Source organism: Nestor notabilis, unplaced genomic scaffold (assembly GCF_000696875.1).
Source record: "Nestor notabilis isolate BGI_N333 unplaced genomic scaffold, ASM69687v1 scaffold19131, whole genome shotgun sequence".
Lineage (NCBI taxonomy): Eukaryota > Metazoa > Chordata > Aves > Psittaciformes > Psittacidae > Nestor > Nestor notabilis.
The window spans coordinates 31135-50260 of record NW_009915368.1 but is presented as its reverse complement, the minus strand read 5'-3'; the positions used below and the strand labels follow the sequence as shown (position 1 = coordinate 50260).

The 19126-nt window shown below is 42.9% G+C and overlaps 1 protein-coding gene across 1 annotated transcript in view; it reads left to right on the top strand.

Annotated features, from left to right (window-relative positions):
• Positions 1–19126, top strand: part of DOCK5 (dedicator of cytokinesis 5) — a 57119-nt gene that overhangs the window by 26429 nt on the left and 11564 nt on the right. Inside the window, exons 23-41 of the mRNA XM_010024114.1 lie at positions 261–331; positions 1253–1359; positions 1782–1918; positions 2617–2712; positions 3379–3477; positions 5946–6040; positions 7071–7149; positions 7642–7742; positions 8801–8859; positions 9336–9490; positions 11099–11184; positions 11708–11864; positions 12372–12412; positions 12525–12615; positions 13202–13321; positions 14016–14105; positions 15187–15288; positions 16356–16497; positions 18865–18946. Of these exons, the coding sequence (XP_010022416.1) occupies positions 261–331; positions 1253–1359; positions 1782–1918; positions 2617–2712; positions 3379–3477; positions 5946–6040; positions 7071–7149; positions 7642–7742; positions 8801–8859; positions 9336–9490; positions 11099–11184; positions 11708–11864; positions 12372–12412; positions 12525–12615; positions 13202–13321; positions 14016–14105; positions 15187–15288; positions 16356–16497; positions 18865–18946 (1910 nt within the window). The remainder of the gene's footprint in view (positions 1–260; positions 332–1252; positions 1360–1781; positions 1919–2616; positions 2713–3378; positions 3478–5945; positions 6041–7070; positions 7150–7641; positions 7743–8800; positions 8860–9335; positions 9491–11098; positions 11185–11707; positions 11865–12371; positions 12413–12524; positions 12616–13201; positions 13322–14015; positions 14106–15186; positions 15289–16355; positions 16498–18864; positions 18947–19126) is intronic.

The window sequence follows — 19126 nt, the reverse complement described above, 5'->3', positions numbered from 1 at the left end:
GAAACAAAAGAACTTGGCTTTGGAGCCTTCCTCTTTCACCTTTTCCGCCCTGCGCTGCAGATGTCTGGTTGCTGGAGGCTCTTTGGATGCATAAATTTGATCTTAAGCCAGTTCTCTACAGGTGTCCACATATTTGCTCTTGACAAAAGCTGGATTTGCCATGTGAACTATGGGCACTGGTGTTGAGACTTTACACCCTTTTAGAATGAACTAACTCAGTTTCCGTGTGTGTTTTATGTCCTTGTTTTTTCTTCTTGCAGGGTGCAGCTTTAAAGTATTTGCCAAGCATCATAAATGATGTCAAACTAGTATTTGACCCTGTTGAGCTCAGGTAACCATATTAACTTTGTTTGTCCTCTAAACCCTGCTTGTCTCTCAGAAGGAATGTTGCAAACTTTCCTAATAGCAGCCCCTCTGATTATGACATGATGATGCACATAGTCTGTGTGAATTTGAGAAGGCACTTGCAGGGCTTTAAAGGAAGTCAGTGTAGTTCAGAGGAATCTGTGCATCTCTTAGACACCTTGAGATTTGACTGGAAACCCAAATTCGAGGGCTGAGAAGTGATAGGTTGAAATGTTGTGCAAGTTTCATTCTTAAGGAGTGCTTCTGAGGTAAACTGAAATGTGTGGAAACGGCAAAGCCTTGGTCAGGAAAACAAAAGTTGTATTTATTGAGGAAATAGACACCACTACGTGGATTTCTGTTCTTTGGTGCTCATAGCTTTGCCCAGAAGCTCCAAGCCATGCCTCCTTGTTCTGACACACATAATTTGCTCCTAAACAGTAGACAGACAGCAAGTGTACATGGAATTTAATTTAATAGAATCTCAGATTGAAATGAGTCATCACTCTTGATGAAAGGGGCATCTGGAAGGATGTGCTTTTGCTGTTGTATGTAGCAGTGTTTCAAGTTTCAGCAGTGGTCTGCTATTCTGCTTTCATTTTGTATGAAAATAAGTAAGATTATCTTCTGCTGGCACTGGAGGGCAGATAGTATTGCCTGGTTGTTAGCTTCTGTGGTATATGTCTAATGTGTCTTCAGATACAAGCTTCGTTTTAAGAGGTTTAAGCCTGCAAAAGTCCTGTGCTAAGATTGGGTTCCATAGTAATTTGCCTGGAGCCCACTTGCAGGTAACATGTCCACACAGCGACAAAACTACTTGACTTGCTGAGGTGCAGAACAGCACAAGTGTAGGATGGAATCACCTTGGTGAAAACACTGACATCTTGCTTTGTGGTTTGCACACCAGTGTCCTCTTCAGCAAGTTTATCCAGAGTATTCCTGACAACCAGTTAGTTCGACAGAAGCTGAACTGCATGACCAAGATAGTCGAGAGTGACCTGTTCAAACAGGCTGGTAAGTAGCAAATTGAAGTCTCTGGATTCTGCGTGGGGCCATGCACCCTTAAACAAAAATGTCTTTCAAGTTCCCATGTCCTTTATATCAGTCACCAGCAGTGGTCCACTGTTAAATCCACCTTTAGACATGCTCCTTTCCGTGGAACAACCGCAGCTTTTTTTGCTGCTCAGTCTTTACATAATGCCTAATACTATATGATCCTAATCTTGATTTAGAAGGAGGCAGGAGGCCTGGATGTGCTGTTTGATGCAATACATATGATTACAGGTTTTATATGACTCTCTCTAGTCTGTTAGTGGTAACTCAGGCAGATTTAAGCATGTTTTGTTCTTCAGGATGAACTTAAAAGCAGAATGCTACTGTGTGGTACCCAAGTATGCTGAGACCAGCAAGATGTGGTGCTCTCTTTCATTTTTTAGAATGCAGAGATGCTCTTCTGCCACTACTAATAGATCAGCTAAGTGGCCAGTTGGATGACAACTCAAACAAGCCTGACCATGAGGCCTGCTCACAGCTACTTAGCAATGTTCTTGAAGTCCTGGATCGGAAAGATGTGGTGAGCATGAACTGTCAAGGGTGCAAATTTAAGGTTAATTCTTCTTTTGAGAAGTTATGGCAAAGAAGTGTTCTCAGCTTATGCTCTGAAGAGTTACCAAGTTTTCTGAAGAAATCTAAAGAATTACCAGATTTCTGATGTTTGCAGAAATTGTGTTGTATTGCCGTGGAGTTCTCTGAATCTCTTTGCACATGAAGTAGCTGTGTCTAAGAAGGAGCCATGAAAGGTTGCATTAATGGTTATCACACAGTACAAAAAGCAGTTACTTTCCTTTCTAGGAACCAGGATGTTATTTCTGGGTATTTTGGTGGCTTGTTGAATTATTTGGAGGAAGCTGTAAAATACTTGGATTTTGCAATGGCATAGGGATAAGGACCATGTCAGCAGAACACAGTTACACTTCTCATTAGTCATGGAAATTGATTCAGTGTTGCTGTGAAAAGAATAGTTTGAACTGAAAGGAAAACAAAGCCAAAGCAAAGCACCAGCTTTTGTTTAGCTCTGCCAGGATGAACTAATGAAGCTGCTATAGATCAATTATGCTAGCTCTCCACCAAGTGTATACCTACAGGATTGATTGCTTTTGTGTTCTCAATCTCCTTTTATACATCCTCTGATAACAGTTAACCACTGTCAGGGCAGTACAGAAGAGTATACATCAAGAATTGTCTCAGATTTTCCTCACTGCCTGTCCCCAGGGGCCCACTGCTGTCCACATCCAGCTGATCATGGAACGCCTGCTGAGGAGAATAAACCGCACAGTGATTGGAATGAACAGAGAGTCTCCACACATAGTGAGAGCCTTTTACTTGCTTCACTTATTACTTTAGCATTTCTTATAGTGGAATTTATTCTCCTGGGAGATTTCAGCGTGGAGCAGTGGTTTATGAAATCATCTTTCCATTTCCTGCAGGGCTTCTGTGCCACTAAAACATGGCTTTTGGTGGTTTTCCGAGGACAGGTATTAGGATACACATTGTCCTACTCCCGCAGCAGTTTGAACTGAGTCGCAGGTAGCTGTGATTTCACGTTCATTTGGGCCCTTGTGCACAGAGCATTTGGTTTCAGTGCAGTTTCTAACACACAAGGAGTCACTGCTGAAAAGAAATGCTCTTTTTTGTCACCTTGGCTGAACAGGATTAAATGAGGCATCTCTAAGGGGCCTTTGTGACCACTGTGTGGCATCTTAGAACATAGAAGCACGTTGGTATGTTCTAATTTGCCCTGTGCTTCATCTACAGAAAAATAGAAAAATCAAGAGCTGGGCATATATAACAATATCTTATTTTTAATAACTCTAAGGTCAAGTTAATGCCATTACCAGTGTCAGCCGTGAGAATTACAGTTGGACATAGTAAATCTGAAAATCATAGAATCATTTAGGTTGGAAAAGGCCCTTAAGAAATGATAAAGTGGTTCATACAGGAAAATAATCAAATGTTTTGTTTTTCATATTCCAGGGTATTTTTGTGGCCTGCATGACAGCCATCCTGAGGCAGATGGATGATTTCCATTACAGCCATTACATCAGTACCTTCAAAACCAGGCAGGACATTATTGTAAGTCAGCCTGGCTGGGGGATTAGCTCAGTCCATAAAGCATCACACTCTGTTTCTGACAGGTCATTTCAAGTTATTGTGCTCAGTTTGGAGTGATTCTAGTGTATTCATCAGCAATGACTTATGGGCACCTAGTGCCACAGCCACTGGGGATGCATTGACATCACCCTGCTGGGTATACACAGTGGATGTTGCTGACTCAGTACAGTCTGAGAACAGCATTTGTAACATGGAGTAAAAACCACCTTTAATGACTTTTTAAGCCTATGCAAGTAAAACGTCAGGAACCAGAAAAGTGAAGGAAGATGAAGAGGAAAAGCATTTCCCCCTCTCTTGCTCTCAGAGTATCTCTTTGTGGTCCTCTTTATCTAATTCTTTCTGCTCCTCTAGATTTTAACTAAATGTTTTAGTCTTGCTTTAGTGGGCAGCAATGCAAATAGTTCCCTCTGTGTTGAAAACTGTCCAATTCATGTCCCCATAGACTTTCAGTGTGCAACCAGGTGAGACAGTCAGTTTTTATGGTTTTGGAAGCCCTTAGAATTAACAGCTGTGTCCAGATTTTCCTCCAAACCGCCCAGAACAAGTCAGAACTAAACCCAGTATTAATGCAAGTCTCTGAGCATGACACAGCAACTGTTCTTTGTCCCCTTTACTCCTTGTGCAGCTTAGTAGTGCTTGCTTATTGAAATCCTGGCTGAGGAAGAGCCTGAAGTTGTGTTCTTCCTCTAAAAGCCAGATCAAAACCCACAAGAAGGTGTTTGTCATTCAGTGTGGATGGCAAGGTGATCTTTTTCCCTGTGCAGTTGGAATTGCAATCTGTTGGGCAACATAGCCACCTACAGGACACACGTTTTATCACTCCTGCGTCTGAAAGGCCGCTCGGCTGCGTTGTCTATAGAGCACTCATCATCTAGTTTTAGACTTGCTTTTTCTGTTACCCAAGTAATTTTCTGTGAATAAAGAACAAACAAAATCATGTTAATTTAGGAATTCTCTTCGTGTTCCTCAAGAAAATGGGTGAGAAGGTTTTCAGTAGGGTTCTGTAGAAACACTGTGTCTGAGGAAGAAGGGTGCTAGGAAGTCAGATCCTTTCTGGAGTTTGGAAAAAGGTGGATTCAAGGCAGAATCAAAACAAATTATACATTGATTTGGCCTCAGCTCAGAGTTCTTCCTTCTCCTGATGAGCATCTTTGGGTAGGAGACCAGCATAACTGAAACTCAAAGTGAGGTTAGGCAAGTGCTTAAAAGCTTTCCTGAAATGTGAAATCCTTAAATCTTCAGAAGCAAGCCCATGTCTGGGGGGGTGCAGTGGTAGTTAATACCAATAGAACGTTGTGTTTGGCTTTACTGCACTAATTGGGTTTGGTTTTGTTGTTTGTTGCTGGTTTGAATTTGCTCTGGTATTTGCAGCCCTGCCATGGCATCATTACTTGGTTGCTTTAACACTGTTAGAAGCTAATTCATACCTTCAAGGTGCCCCATGTCAAGTCCAAACCTTTCCATCAAGCTCTGATTTAATAATGCCTAAAGGATTTTTACTGAGGCAGCACCAAATGCCCATTTCTCTCTCTACATCGATGTCACTTGCCATTCTTTAGAGCAAGCTGTTCAGCTTAACACATGGATTGATTGATTGATTGATTTTCATGGTGATCTTTGCAAGGTGCTGATGTCTCATGTGACCTTCTTTGTGGCCCTCTCATTTTTGAATGCTTATATGCTGTCTTTGTAGGGAACAGAATCCATTTGTATGCTCATAGATACCGTTTATATCCGTAGAGACCACAATATAGAGATAAATATTATTGATATTACCTCCTTTTGCTTATCTCTCTTCTTTTTCCTTTTCCTCTTTTCTTACTCTACAATTCAGTCTTGCCTTTTCCAAGTCTTAAGGTGGGATATAGCTTTGTTTGGAGCAGTTTAGTGTTTGTGCAGCAAGTCGTTTCCTACAGGAATGTTCTAAACTATGTGCCTGACGGCGTGTTCTCTACCTTGTTTAAATGATCCTTCTTTAACTGGACCAGAAAAGACTTAACTAATTGGGAAGGGAAAATACATTATAATTGCCATCTTTGTGGAAGGTACTGCATAGGGCTGTTGTATTGTCACCATTCAGACATTTGGAAACAAGTCCTTGAATACTGGTTTTGCTTTTTAATCCAACTAGTGCACCAGAACTCCCTACAACACAGCTTAATGCAAAACAGTAAAGACAGATTTAATTAAACAGCTCAACACGTTCTGTGGAATTATTTCTCCTTCTGTAAGTGAATGGGTGAGATGTCAGAAATAATTGAGTTATTGGAATATACCCACACAATAAGAGCTTCTTCTTAGGAGGTACAGTGTATTGGTTGCTAATCAATGCAGTGGTTCATCGATGCAGTTAAAACATCTGCATTTCCCTATATCTTCCTGTGGATAAAAGATTACAATGTGGGCTGTGGGTTTTGTTTTTCCAACAGGACTTCCTGATGGAAACATTCATTATGTTTAAGGATCTGATTGGAAAAAATGTCTATGCACCTGACTGGATGGTCATGAACATGATGCAGAGCAGGTACCGGGTTGCTGCTGTTTAAAGTCTTGTTACTGCTTTGGAGCCTTTCTGGTTCTGAATGGAGGGGGACTCACCCAGGCAGGCTTGTGAGTCCCTGGGGTCACAAAGCCCTATTCTCTTTTACACTTTCAGGGTGATTTAAATCAGATTTCAGTAAATTGCAGTGCCTGCACTGCCATTTCTGTTGATGGAGCTGGAAATCTTTCTTCTCCTGCCCAAAGACGCACAATGAAAACCCTGCAGTCTTTTAAGCCAGTCACCTGCTGGAGAGCACAACATAAACCAGAGAAGCCTTTTTGGTTTCAGTTCTAAGGGAATCACATGGGAAACATAAAGCTAGAGTTGGACATAAGTGTGGTCTAGGGTTTAGAACTTGAACTACTCAGATTCACTTCTGCCCTCTGCTGTGGGCTTTGTTTGGCTTCTTGTGAGTCGTTCTTCTGCTAAGTTGTACCATTTGAATGGCTTTGGCTCACTGTCTGCTGTGCTGGGTAGCAAAGCACGGCCCAAACCTGCTATCCATGATACAGCAGGGTCTGTACACCTGAGTTTATGTTCCCATGGGCAGTGTCAGCAGAACTGGGGCAGAATGAAGAAACAAGCAGCAGGTAACTCTTGGTTGCATGTCGTAGTCGTGCAAGTCATCTTCCAAGCAGAGTCCGTGTAGCTCCACAGTGTTGTGAGGGTGCAGTGCAGAGAAGGACATGACTGTGGCAAGTTATTTGAATGCCTCAGTGGGGATGGGCTAAACTTAAGAGAAGCTGCCACCTGGAATGACACTGTCAAAGAGCCTGGATGACCCAATAAGTGTTTTGCTTCTCATCTGCCTCCAGTCAAGGTTTCTTTTGTTCAGAAACAGAGGAATAACTTTCCATGAATGCCCCTCTTCTTGGAAAGAGCTGAAATAGCCTTATAGAGGAATACCTGTCTTGTTTGGGAGCATCTGTTCTTGGCTCCTGAGCTGTAGGAGTCATAAACCCAGAACTGCAATGTTAGCCATCTTTTACTTGATGGTTTTTGTCTCTTCCAGGGTTTTCCTCCGGGCAGTGAACCAGTTTACCTCTGTACTCAACCGTTTCTTTCTGGATCAAACCAGTTTTGAACTCCAGGTAATAGTTTATCTATTGTTAATCCATCGTTTCTGGATTTTCTTACGGACCCTGGTCCTGAAAGGCAGGAAGAACAAATAAATCCCCCTGTTAAGAGATCTGTTGACATGGAGCACGCCTGAGGAAGATGTCTGTAGTCTTTCATAGCAAAGCGGGAGGATGCAAGCAAATACAACTGCTGCAGGCTTTCCAAGGTCAAGTTTAGCATTATGCTGACTGTAGCTGGTATGTGCTTGACTAGTTCAGAAAAAATACTGTATGGACATACCCACTGTCACTGCCTTTAGTTGGCAAGTATCAGCTAAAGAGAGGGAGAAATTTGAGGGTGCTGTGTGCATGTGGCTTGGCTGGGAACACACTTATCTGCCAGCTCACTGTGGGTACCCTTCCTCATTAACACTCACTGCAGCATCTGGGGCTGTGTAGCTGTGTTGTGCTGGTTGTTGCTTCTCCTTTGTCTTCTCCTATTTTAAACTTGTTTCTCTTCCACAGCTCTGGAATAACTATTTCCATTTGGCAGTGGCCTTTCTCACTCATGAATCCCTCCAGCTGGAGACCTTCTCACAAGCCAAACGCAACAAAATTATCAAGAAGTGAGTTTACATGTAAAAAGTTGCCAGGCCTCTTTGCTTTGAAGAAGCTTCATTGGTACCAGTCCAGACATACCCTATACAACCTTACAGTGAGATGAAGCATGTTGTAGAAGTACTTGATTAATGAATGATGATAAAGGGAGGAGGGGTGACTAGGACAGTGTCAAGTCTTTACCCTGTTGGATATCTGAATCTGATCCTAAGTTGTTTGAGCTGAACTTCAGTACCTTGCCAAAAGATTCTTTCCACTGTAAGGCCTGTAACAGAAGTCTTGCCGTAGTTCCCAAAGCAATGCCTTGTGCAATTCCTGAACCACTGCAGAAGGTAGGTAAGCAAGAATCCTAAAAGCTCTGCAGCTTCTTAGTCCCCTCTCTTTGCTTTTTGTTTTGCAAGAAGACCATTTCAGAGGCATTCATCAACCAAAACGGAGTCATTTGTAGTAACTTGGCCAAATTCACAAAGACACGGAGCAGCTGTTCCTTCTGCATTTAGCTGGAATCAGGTGCCTAAATATCTTTGTAGATCTTGACATGGAATCTTGTTAGGGCATACACAGTTAATGTTTGCCATCTTTTGTCTGCAATAATGACAGCTTTAGGATGCTGGTAATTAAATATTCGTGCATTGACTCGATAACAGCAGTTAAAGCTTTAGGGAAAACCATGAAATACAACAAAATTCTGGGTAGAATTGCATAAAGCAGCAGGGCTGCAGCTTTGTTCTGCTCTCAGGGACTCTGCAGTCTTCTGTCATATTGGCACATGGCCATTCTCTTTCTCTGTGCATTAGTGCTGGGCAGGGTGAGGAATTAACAGGATGAGGTGAACATCTAACAACAGGTCTGTAATAATGAGGAACTTCTCGGTAGACCCTTAGTAGGGAAGATCATTTGTGAGACCCCTTCCTGTTCAGTGTATTCAGGTTTGTGTGTGGTGTTTGTTTTAAGGAGAGGGTAATAGATCTTACGGGTTTGCTGTTTGGTTTCTGCAGTGACTTTGCAGAGGTAGTTTCAGTGTGCAGGCCTTTTTCAGCTGTTTCTTTCTAACCCTTTTTTCTAGGTATGGGGACATGAGGAAAGAAATTGGCTTCAAAATAAGGGATATGTGGTATAACCTGGGTGAGTTCCAGCTAAAGAATTGTCTTTATCCAAGCTCCAAGCTGTGTTTCAGATCTTTTATTACTTTATGAAAGCTGCTCATGTTCAATGTGGGGAAATGCATTTAAAGTTCAGCTGTTCCAGCACACAAAATCTCTTTCCTTTTTCTGTGAATAGCTTGCAAAAACTGCTGAGATAATTTCTTAGCTTCCCTTTAAAGGATGTGCTACCATATGAAGGACAAGAGTATAATTTTCCAGAGAGCCTTTGTGATTTGCAGCACTGCATGCAGTTCAGTTCAGCTGTTTTCTTGGACTGCTCCTGTTTTAGAGCTGTACATGTTGATTCTACTTTAAGTAGCCATTATCCACATGAAATACACATTCCAAGCAGAATGTCTGTGGTTTATGGGCTTTACTTTATGGGAATAATGTGCTTGAACATTTGAATATCCAAATCCTGCCATTAAGATGTGTCTGACGTTGACATTCTTGCAGGTCCCCACAAAATGAAGTTCATTCCAGCAATGGTAGGCCCAATCCTGGAGGTAACCCTGGTCCCAGAGCCTGAGCTACGGAAAGCCACCATTCCTATCTTCTTTGATATGATGCAGTGCGAGTTTAACTTCAGTGGGAACAGAAACTTCCATATGGTAAGGGAGCCTGGTATTTTCAGTACAGATGTTCTGCACTGGGCAAGGAGAAGAGAACATTTAAACAAAAAGAAAACAAATACAGGAACCCCACACAAAACAAGCCTTGTGCCAAACACTTTGGGAAGTTCCTGTGGTTTGTAGGAGGCAGGCCTCTTCTGTCCCTGACTACCTTTGCATGACTTGGGTGATGAATGAATTCCTGTTTTCCATAGCTTTCTGCATTTGCAGATGTGTGAATGCCCACATCTACATTGTGAAGCAATTTGAAGCCCCTAAGAGAGTACTCTAAAAGATAATGTCTATTTCCATTTATAATAACACTATAAATTCCCCCAAGACAGATCTTTGGCAGTAAATATAAGTTACTCTACAGAAGATGGCTGGACAGGCAAGTGTTAGGACTGTGCAGTTGCTTATGTCCTGGCTAATCCTTCAGTAACTTCAGATTTGACAACACATTTATGAATCCTGATGCCATCATTATGGAAAGGAGAACAGGGATACAAAGGAGAGACACGATTTGCTTGAGGATACACAAGTAAAAGGACAGAGCAGGGAACAGAACCCGGATCCCTGAGTTCCAACCCTGTGCTAATTTCTTCAGAAGTTACCTTTTATTGTTACTGAGAAAGCACCAGAAAGTAAGGAAGGAGAAAGAGGAGCTTCACTTTTGCCCTGAGGTTAAGCTTTCACTGCAGTTTCTAAAGACTTATCCTTCCAGCTTTCCTCTGGGGATATGAGACATTAACATCTCAACTGGCAGGCAGGGGACACTGTAGTTACGCTGTAGACAGTCTTCTCCCTGGAGATGGGTAGAAGCCATCCATCCAAAAGGCAGCCGCCTTGGCATTTCAGACTCTTGTCAAATGTGACGTGCATCTCCCTAAGCACCATCTTCACACCGCCTTAGACCCCAGCTTCAGTGTGCATATGGGATCTTTCTTCCCTTGGGGTCATCAGTCCTTGGTGTGGTTGGCCCCAGGCTCTTGGGGGTTTTTGGAATCAGTAGAAGGAAGCAGGATGCGTGTGGCATGGATTTTCCATTCCAGTGCTATTTATATACTAGCTACAGCTACAACTGGGACTATGTACTTGACCTGCTTGCACATAACAGGGCATACCTTCATGGCTAGACAGATAATCACACAGGACTTGGTTCTTGCATCATGAGAAGTTGCTTTAATTAGCAGTTACAGGTGTTTATTATGGCTGGAGAGTTGTGACTTGCCCTTAACTGATGCTGGTAGTTCAGTTTCTGTAGGATGAGTGAACGAGCATGCTGTAAGCTGGCTGCTAGACTGCTTCTCCACCCTAGCAAAACTGAACCGTTCATGGTGGGGGAGAAGGGGAAGAATTACCCCAGAGCATGACTTTCCAGTGACTGTAGGATGAGAGAGGGAGGACTCTATTTCTTTGGTCCAATCTTGTCTTGCTTTCTTACCATTTTTATTGTGGTCCAGCAATGAAAGCATCCTCTAGCTAGGCTTGTAACACTAGCATCTGATGGTGGGGTGGTTCAGAAACACCAGCCACAAGCATTGCTAATGTTCAGACCACGCTTTTGAGAGCTGCTGTCTATTGGGTTGTGGTTTTCTGCCTTTTCAGTTTGAAAATGAGTTGATAACCAAGCTCGACCAGGAAGTGGAGGGTGGCCGAGGGGATGAACAGTACAAGATTCTGCTGGAGAAACTGTAAGTTTCATAAAGCACGTGGAGGCACTTTTTCACAGCTTAGTTGGCTATTTTTATAATGCAAAAAACCTCTAATTCATTACTGCAGTGAACAGGCAGACAGTGGTCTTGGTGCTGTGTGGGTATTCTGAGACTGATTGCCTTAAAATGATGCTTTTATTCTGGAGCAGCAACTTGCACAACTACCCTAAACTTGGCACTGAAAGCCCAGAGGCAGGTGCCAAACTGGCAGGGAGCTTGTAAGTGGAAAAGCTTGGGAACAGCAGGCTTGGAGTTAAAGCGGAATCAGAGCCTTCTTTTAACACCAAGAGTAGAACCCAGGTTTTTGATCAGTAACACACATTGACCTGCCTGACTGGGGTATCTCAGGTCTGTGGGTGTGATGTGTTGTTTGGCTCTCCTAAGGGAATGTCTTTGACTCGTAGCTGAGTGCCTGTTTGGGTAATTTGCACTGAAGTTCTACTTACCACCACTCAAACCCTTACCTGAGGTTACCCTTCTGTCCCTGTGCATGTACCTGCAGCCTCCTGGAGCACTGTCGGAAGCACAAATACCTCTCTGCATCTGGAGAAGTGTTTGCTTTGCTGGTGAGCAGCCTCCTGGAGAACCTGCTGGACTACAGGACCATCATGCATGATGAGAGCAAGGAGAACCGCATGAGCTGCACTGTCAATGTGCTGGTATGGGGAGGGCTGGATCTGAGTGGAGCTTTACTGACCTGGCTTTTGTGGATTCTGAAGGATTTTTGTAGGATTTTAAGTAATTTTTTATGCCATTTCTGGTTAATGATGGGCCCAAATCAGGCTACCAGCTATTGACAACTGTAAAACATAACAGTTCATAATCAAGTCCTTGTCTACATGGTAATCTGAAGCCCTGAAATACAGGCAGGAAAGATGGCTAGCTGATAGTTTGTGAAATGTGGGCTTAAGTCCCTCTTCCACTGCAAAGAGCCTGTATAACTTCAGACAAGTCACTGTGCCTCTTTGACTCACTCCTTTTCTAGGGGTGATAGCCCCACCTCATGTTAAAGGGATGGTTGCAGGGATAAATGCACCTAAGCAGGCAAAAGGACAGCAAAGATCTTTGCAACACCTAAACCTGATGCTTAAGTTACTCACCTGGAGATGATCACACAAACCCATGCTCCTTCACATCATAACAGTTTGACTTCTTTCTATTGGCAGAATTTTTATAAGGAGAAGAAACGAGAGGATATTTATATCAGGTAGGCTGTTTGCCTCCAGAAACCTGTATGCGTAGCCTTTATTTCTCTTGGTACCCTGTACACTGATGCAGTGTCCTTCACATCAACTAACAATTGCTTTCTGCTTCCTGAGGTATCTGTATAAACTCCGGGACCTGCACACAGACTGTGAGAACTACACAGAGGCAGCGTACACTCTCCTCCTGCATGCAGAGCTGCTCCAGGTATGACACTGAAGCCAGTTCTAGTTCCCACTGCCAGGGTATGGGTTTGAAATGAAATCAAATAGCTCAGAATAAACAATTCACCTGGGTTTTTTAATGTGACTTTGCATTCCCTGGGGTCTAGTGCTCATAGTGTTTCTTCTCTCACATGTTCTGAGTACATGGCTGAAGGGATGAAATAAAGATGTTATTAGCATCAATTTGTTCCATAGTCTTGGTGCAACAGAGTGTTGTAGTGAGCTGGGAGAAAATGTCCATGTTTGGGGTCATAGTACAGGGTTTTCCCACTTCTGTGTGAACACTGCAGCCTAAGAAGTCTTAATCTGGATTTGTCAAGCTCTTCATGTCTTCCACAGATGAAGAAAGCATACACATGTAGTTAGTGCTCTGCATAAGACCTTAAGCCAAAATCACACCAGTTTTGCAGATAGAATTAAACTGCAAAACTTCTTTGTTTTCCCTTTGTGTTGCTGATGGATTTGTTTTGAATGCATCCGTGCAGAAGCTGAGTGTCTCCACTGTAAGGATTTGTTGATCTCAGAATGTTCCAGTTCTTTCAACTTTGCCTTTTTCTCTTCTGTACCAGTGGTCTGAAGAGCCGTGTGTCGCTCACCTTCTGCAGAGGGACAGCTACTGTGTCTACTCAGAGCAGGAACTCAAGGAGAAACTCTACCAAGAAATCATCTCTTTCTTTGACAGGGGCAAAGTGAGTGTCTCTGCAGCGTTCTTGCACTTCACTGGTAAATCCTTGCCTTGGGGAATGTGGCTGGCTGAAGTTGGTTTCAACAGGAAAAGCAAACGTGATTCCATAATGGGCCTTTGACGCTTAGGGCTGGCTTTTTAATAGGGACTGAAAACCCTGTTCAGGATACTGGACAGATGAGAAACAACCTGCTGGTGTTTTCCTTTCTTTTTCTGGGTAGTGGCTTTTGCATTGCAGTAAGAATGGCTTGTCTGGCTCATACTGGGCTTATGATAGTTGCACTTTGGATAGATGGTTCTACCAGAGCTAAATGAGACAAACCCAAGGAAGCCTGATGGAGCAAATGAGGTTTTAGTGTAGGAGGAGACCACCTGGGCTTTTCTCCCTTGCTGATTAGTTCAGACACGTCCTTCCACCTCTTTGTGCCTCAGTTTTCTCTATCAGGAGTAGCAATGGAAACCTTTGTAAATCACTTTCAGATCTACAAATCAAAAGAGCTGTGTGACTGTAATAATGATTGCAAGAAATATACAGCGTGGAGGCTGAGGGAAAGTTGGCAGGGCATGAAAGTACTGCCTGAATGAAAATCAGCTGAATGCTTTGTTTACCTATCTCTGGTAATGAATGCTTTTAACTGAGGCTTTTATGTTGCTTGTGCTCTTCTTCCCCCACCTGCCTCCCTTCACCCTCCATGGAGATGTGGGAAAAAGCCATTCAACTAAGCAAAGAGTTGGCTGACATGTATGAAAACAAGGTCTTTGATTATGAGGGACTTGGAAATCTCCTGGTAAGACTTTTTTCCTCCATTTTCTCCATTCTCTGCTGACTGCTTAAATTAATATTGTTGAGCAGGATAAGCCCAAAATACATTTATGTTAAAGACAGCAATATCTGAGGGGGTGGCGATAGGACAAGGGGCGATGGGTGTAAGCTGAAACAGGGGAAGTTCAGGTTGGAGATAAGGAAGTTCTTCCCTGTGAGGGTGCTGAGGCGCTGGCACAGGGTGCCCAGAGAAGTGGTAAATGCTCCGTCCCTGGCAGTGTTCAAGGCCAGGTTGGACAGAGCCTTGGGCGACATGGTCTAGTGTGAGGTGTCCCTGCTTGTGGCAGGGGGTTGGAACTGGATGATCATAAGGTCCTTTCCAACCCAAACCATGATTCTATGACAAACCAACCAACATAATCTCCGTGGTCTTTTAAAGCTTAATATTAGAAGGATGTTTTCATATTCTTTTTTCAGTGTGTGGTTTTTGACCTTGTAATTAGCATCACAATATCATGTGCAGGTGTTTAGCATTTTTGGTGTTAATCACATAAGGTAACATTTGCACGGTGTATTTTCAGGCTCCATAAATCTCATCACCTTGTTATTTCTGTGGTAAAACTACAGTGCATGAACAGAGCACTATAGAATCATCTTGGTTCTGAATGATGTTTTTTAGTGGTTAAAGATGTCAAACCAGATGGTCTGTATGTTCTTGCATATGAGAATCATCTGCCCCGTTTTCTTTCTGCCAGTTCTCTGACATTTGTCACCATTTGTGTCTGCTCAGTTTCAGAACATATTTGTTTTTAATTTGTGCTGCTGTAGTTCAGGATTTCAAGTATCCTCCTGGTGTCCTAAAAGCCATGGCACTGCTCTCGTGGCTGCACACCAGGAGATGAAGTTGATTCTGGCCCAGAAAAACCAAATATTTAACCAAGTAAATGGATAAGTATGAGAGACTGTATCAAAACACGGTTGTAAAGCTATTCTGGAGGGGAGAACTGATAGATCAGGAGTTGTCAGTGGGAATGTTGCTGCAGTCTCATGGTGTCCCTGAATACTCCAAAGGGAAAATGTTGGGGCCTTTTTATCTTTTTCAGAAGAAACGAGCTACTTTTTATGAGAACATCATGAAGGCAATGAGGCCTCAGCCAGAGTACTTCGCTGTTGGATACTATGGTCAGGGTTTCCCCTCTTTCCTCCGGGTAAGGATTCTTCAGCACTCATGTTCTGGAGTGCTGGGTACCCTAAAGTACTTCTGCAGAGCTTCCAAGATGCCAAACTCCTTTACCTTTGAATGTCACTGCAGGAGAGAAATCCCTAAGTGTTTAAAAACACTTCAGTGTATAAAAAGAGACAAGTAGGAGACCAGATCTTGTGTTACCAGCTTTAATAAAGTTAGTGTGTTGCAGTAGGGTTTGTTAGATGCGTGCTATGTTCTTATAAGGACTTAAACAGAATCTGCCTGTTGTATTTGTGCCCTATAGGCTTCCTCAGAAGTACAATTCTTGCCATTAGAAAACCTGTAGCTTGTAAAGAATTTATCCTGTTGCTTTGCAGCGTGAATCAACCTTATTTTCAGGACGTGGATCATCTCAGTGCTCAAGCACATAAGTGAGAGTTTGTCCCACGCAGAACGATTAAAATGCAGAAGTGCTTCCTGTTTGAGATTGCTGCTAAGCATTGCTGGATCTATGCTAGCTATAATACAAGAATCCAGCCAAAGTGAGTCAGATGGGCAGGGTGCAGCACACTAGAAAATACTCCTGCTGATGATTTAAAATGAAGGAACATTCACATTTTCAGGCTGGAGTTGTTAGAAGTTGTTGGCCTTAAATGGAAGCCAAGCTTAATAAAAAAGAAATAATGTTAACTTGGAACTGTGTAACCGGATGGCATCAGAGGCTTTCAGCTCCAGGTCATGGCTTTGAATCCATTCCTTCCAGAAACCACACGTTATCTTCCTTAAAATCAGCCCCCTGTCTGAGATTTCATGTGCTGGATGTGCTTAGAGTGCTAGAAAGGATGAACGTGTTCAGTAACACTTGTGTGTGGAACAGGGCATTTTCTAGACAAATAGCAGGTTGCCTTTGTGGGGCCTTGCTCCTGTTCTCACTCCAGCCTGAGTTGCTTCTCACATGTTCTGGTTGTCTGTTAAGCCAGGAGACAACCCTTCATATAAACTAGATCTGAGATTCTCTGTGTGTGTTTGGAAGGCTCTTGCTCATGGCTTTGTTTCGTGTTAATTCTCCTTTTCTTCTGCTACCCACAGAATAAGATTTTTATCTACCGTGGCAAAGAGTATGAACGAAGGGAGGACTTCAACCTGAAGCTACTGACCCAGTTCCCTAGTGCTGAGAAGATGACCAGCACTGCTCCTCCAGGGGAAGAGATCAAGTCTTCTCCTAAACAGTGTATCTTTTGGTTCTACTAGGTTTTGGCACATTCATTGGTTATTCTTGCCTAGAATAACCAATTCCTGGAATGGGTAAACACCAATAATAAGCAAGGAACTTACTGTACCAGGGGGACCTTGAAGGCAGGGACTGAGCATGAAAATAAGACTATCCAGAACTTGAGTAGTGAACTTAAAACACACTGGAAAAAAGAGACAGCTTGATATTGTCAGAGTTAAACAAATTGCTGTTGGGATGAAACCTGAACAAATGGCAGGTCAGGATTTCTTGTGCCTTCTTCTCAAGCAGGTGATGTTCACTGCTATAGGATAAGTGTGGTCCAGTTTGGTCCTTCTAGGTTAAAGAGGTGAAATACAGGCAGTAAAAGTGAGATATAAAATAAGTGGAAGTATGTTCTCTTCTTGCTTGCAGCGAACTAGCATTTATGAAGTAGCTGTTTTGGGCTGGGTTTTGATTCCCTCAAAGCTGTTTTGTAAGAAGTGTGAGTGATTTTGCTGGTGGAAGTTGTTGGGTGAACAGCACTTTTAAAGATTTTATTACTGCTATTTTTCATTACGCTGGTGGAACTCCAGCCTGTGTCCCCCAGCACACGCTTAAGGCTTAAGATCCTCTTTCTCCTGATTGTGAGCATGACCAGGTGCAACCTAGCAAGATTCTTGTTTGTGACTTCCAGTTGACAGGAGGTGCGCTCCTGGAAGATGTGTGTCAGTAACAACCAAGTTACTGGGCTTCCAGCCCGTGTTACACAGGCCAGACTAGAGAATCTGATGGTCCATTTTGGCCTTAACAGTCTGTGCACAAAGGCACAGCTCAAGCAGTGATACCAGATGCTTCCCTTGCAATAAGCCTGCCAAGCACTAAATCCACATAGGAAATTAAAAGTCATTCAAGACCAAACTTGGTATCAAAAAATGCCTCTTCTATTGCTGCTTTGTTTCAACTACTTCCTTAGCATCTGTTTGTGTTTGTTCTAACGGTTTTGGCTCAAGATGAACCTGAACTGCAAAATTTGGATCCAGATCTGAACTCTTCCAAAAGTTTGGGGGTGTTTGGTTCCGGGTCTTTGGCATGGCCCCATCATGAAGGGGAGCAGCTGCATAGTTTGGATTTGGTACAGGTTCTTCTCGGACTCTTACAAACACCTTCTGAAAAGATGAGGAGTTGCAGTGCCCAAGTCTCTTGTTGTGTTAGGCAGGCGGTGGTGGCTCTGCAGTGTGGTTTCATTTCATGCTGTTCTAACCTCCTTTGTCTCAGGCTCTTTTTTGCTTAGGATCTTTTCTCACTCTTTTATGATAAATGTCTCGTTGTTCCTTTGGTTGTTTCAGAATAGGGTACTGGAGATACCAAGTGGGCTCTACAGCATCTCGGGGAATGCCTGCACACCTAAACACGAGTCTTCCACCACTTCTGAGCTAGAAGCCATATAGCACACTTAGCAGGGCATAAAGCCCAAGCTAATAAGCAATCCTGAGAGAAAGAATATATTAGCTTGGGCTCAGTGCTTGATCTAATGTGGCTGTGTGGGTTTGGGTTCTGATTTGGCTGGTGTCCAGCTGGCTCATCGGTGTGGGCAGAAAGACCTTGCCTTTGCTTTCCAAATACTGTTCAAAACTACCCTCAGTGAAATAAAGGCTGTATAGGGCTACCCTGCCCACCAGTAAAACAGTGCCACTTCAGGGTGCAATTGGCAGGTGATTCACAGGAATAATCTATGAATGAGAGTCAAATTGTTCATGCTTTACTTTTCCATACAGGTTTTTACTTCTATAGAGCCCTCAATTTCACTCTGGAGGAACAACACTGTTAAACTTCGGGATATTATTTCTAATTTATTTTTCCTATCTGTCATGGTTCATAGGTGCAAAAGCTGAAGATGAAGTAGATATTCACTGATTCAAACCAGCCCACTTTCTTCAGTTAGCTTTATCCATCTAAAAAGTGGGAGGGAAGGAGGAGCAGCTTCAGTGTACTGGAAGAATCCGACAAATAACCATGGGGTGCTCAGGGAGAGAAGAGAGACAGATGCATCCATTACAGAACCTAGGACAGGATCTTGTTTCCTGTCTCCAGAGCAGAAATCAGTAACACCCGGGCTTCCCAAGCATCTCACCAGGGAATTTCAATAGTTGGAAGTATTTGTACAGCCCTTATCTTTGTGGCTTTTAGTTCACAAGTAGCGCACAAACAGGAGAAGCAATAGAATGCCCAGGGTTGTTGATGAACTAGGAAGTATTCTTCAAACGTGACAAGAACGCAGGGAATTGTTGAGGAGTCTGATGTTTGATGAAAACAGGGAGGATATTTCCCTCCCTCTCCTCTTTTCTCTAAAGGGTTCATAGTTTTTCATCCTTAACTGCTGCTCAGATGTGCAATGCTTTATTGTGAAGCCTGTGATGAACCTGCCACCTAATTATAAAGATAAACCTGTTCCTGAACAGATCTTGAAGTAATTTCTTTTCCTTTTCCCTCAACATGTCCTCTGTATTTTGCTCAACTAGCCCAGGCACAGAGGAGGAGGTGCCTTTGTGTCTTGTGTAAATTTGTTTCACAGTCCAGTTTAAACTTGGTTGGTTTTAAGAGGAAACAGAAGAACATTTATGTAAGGAGGATGGGAGGTAAGAAAACT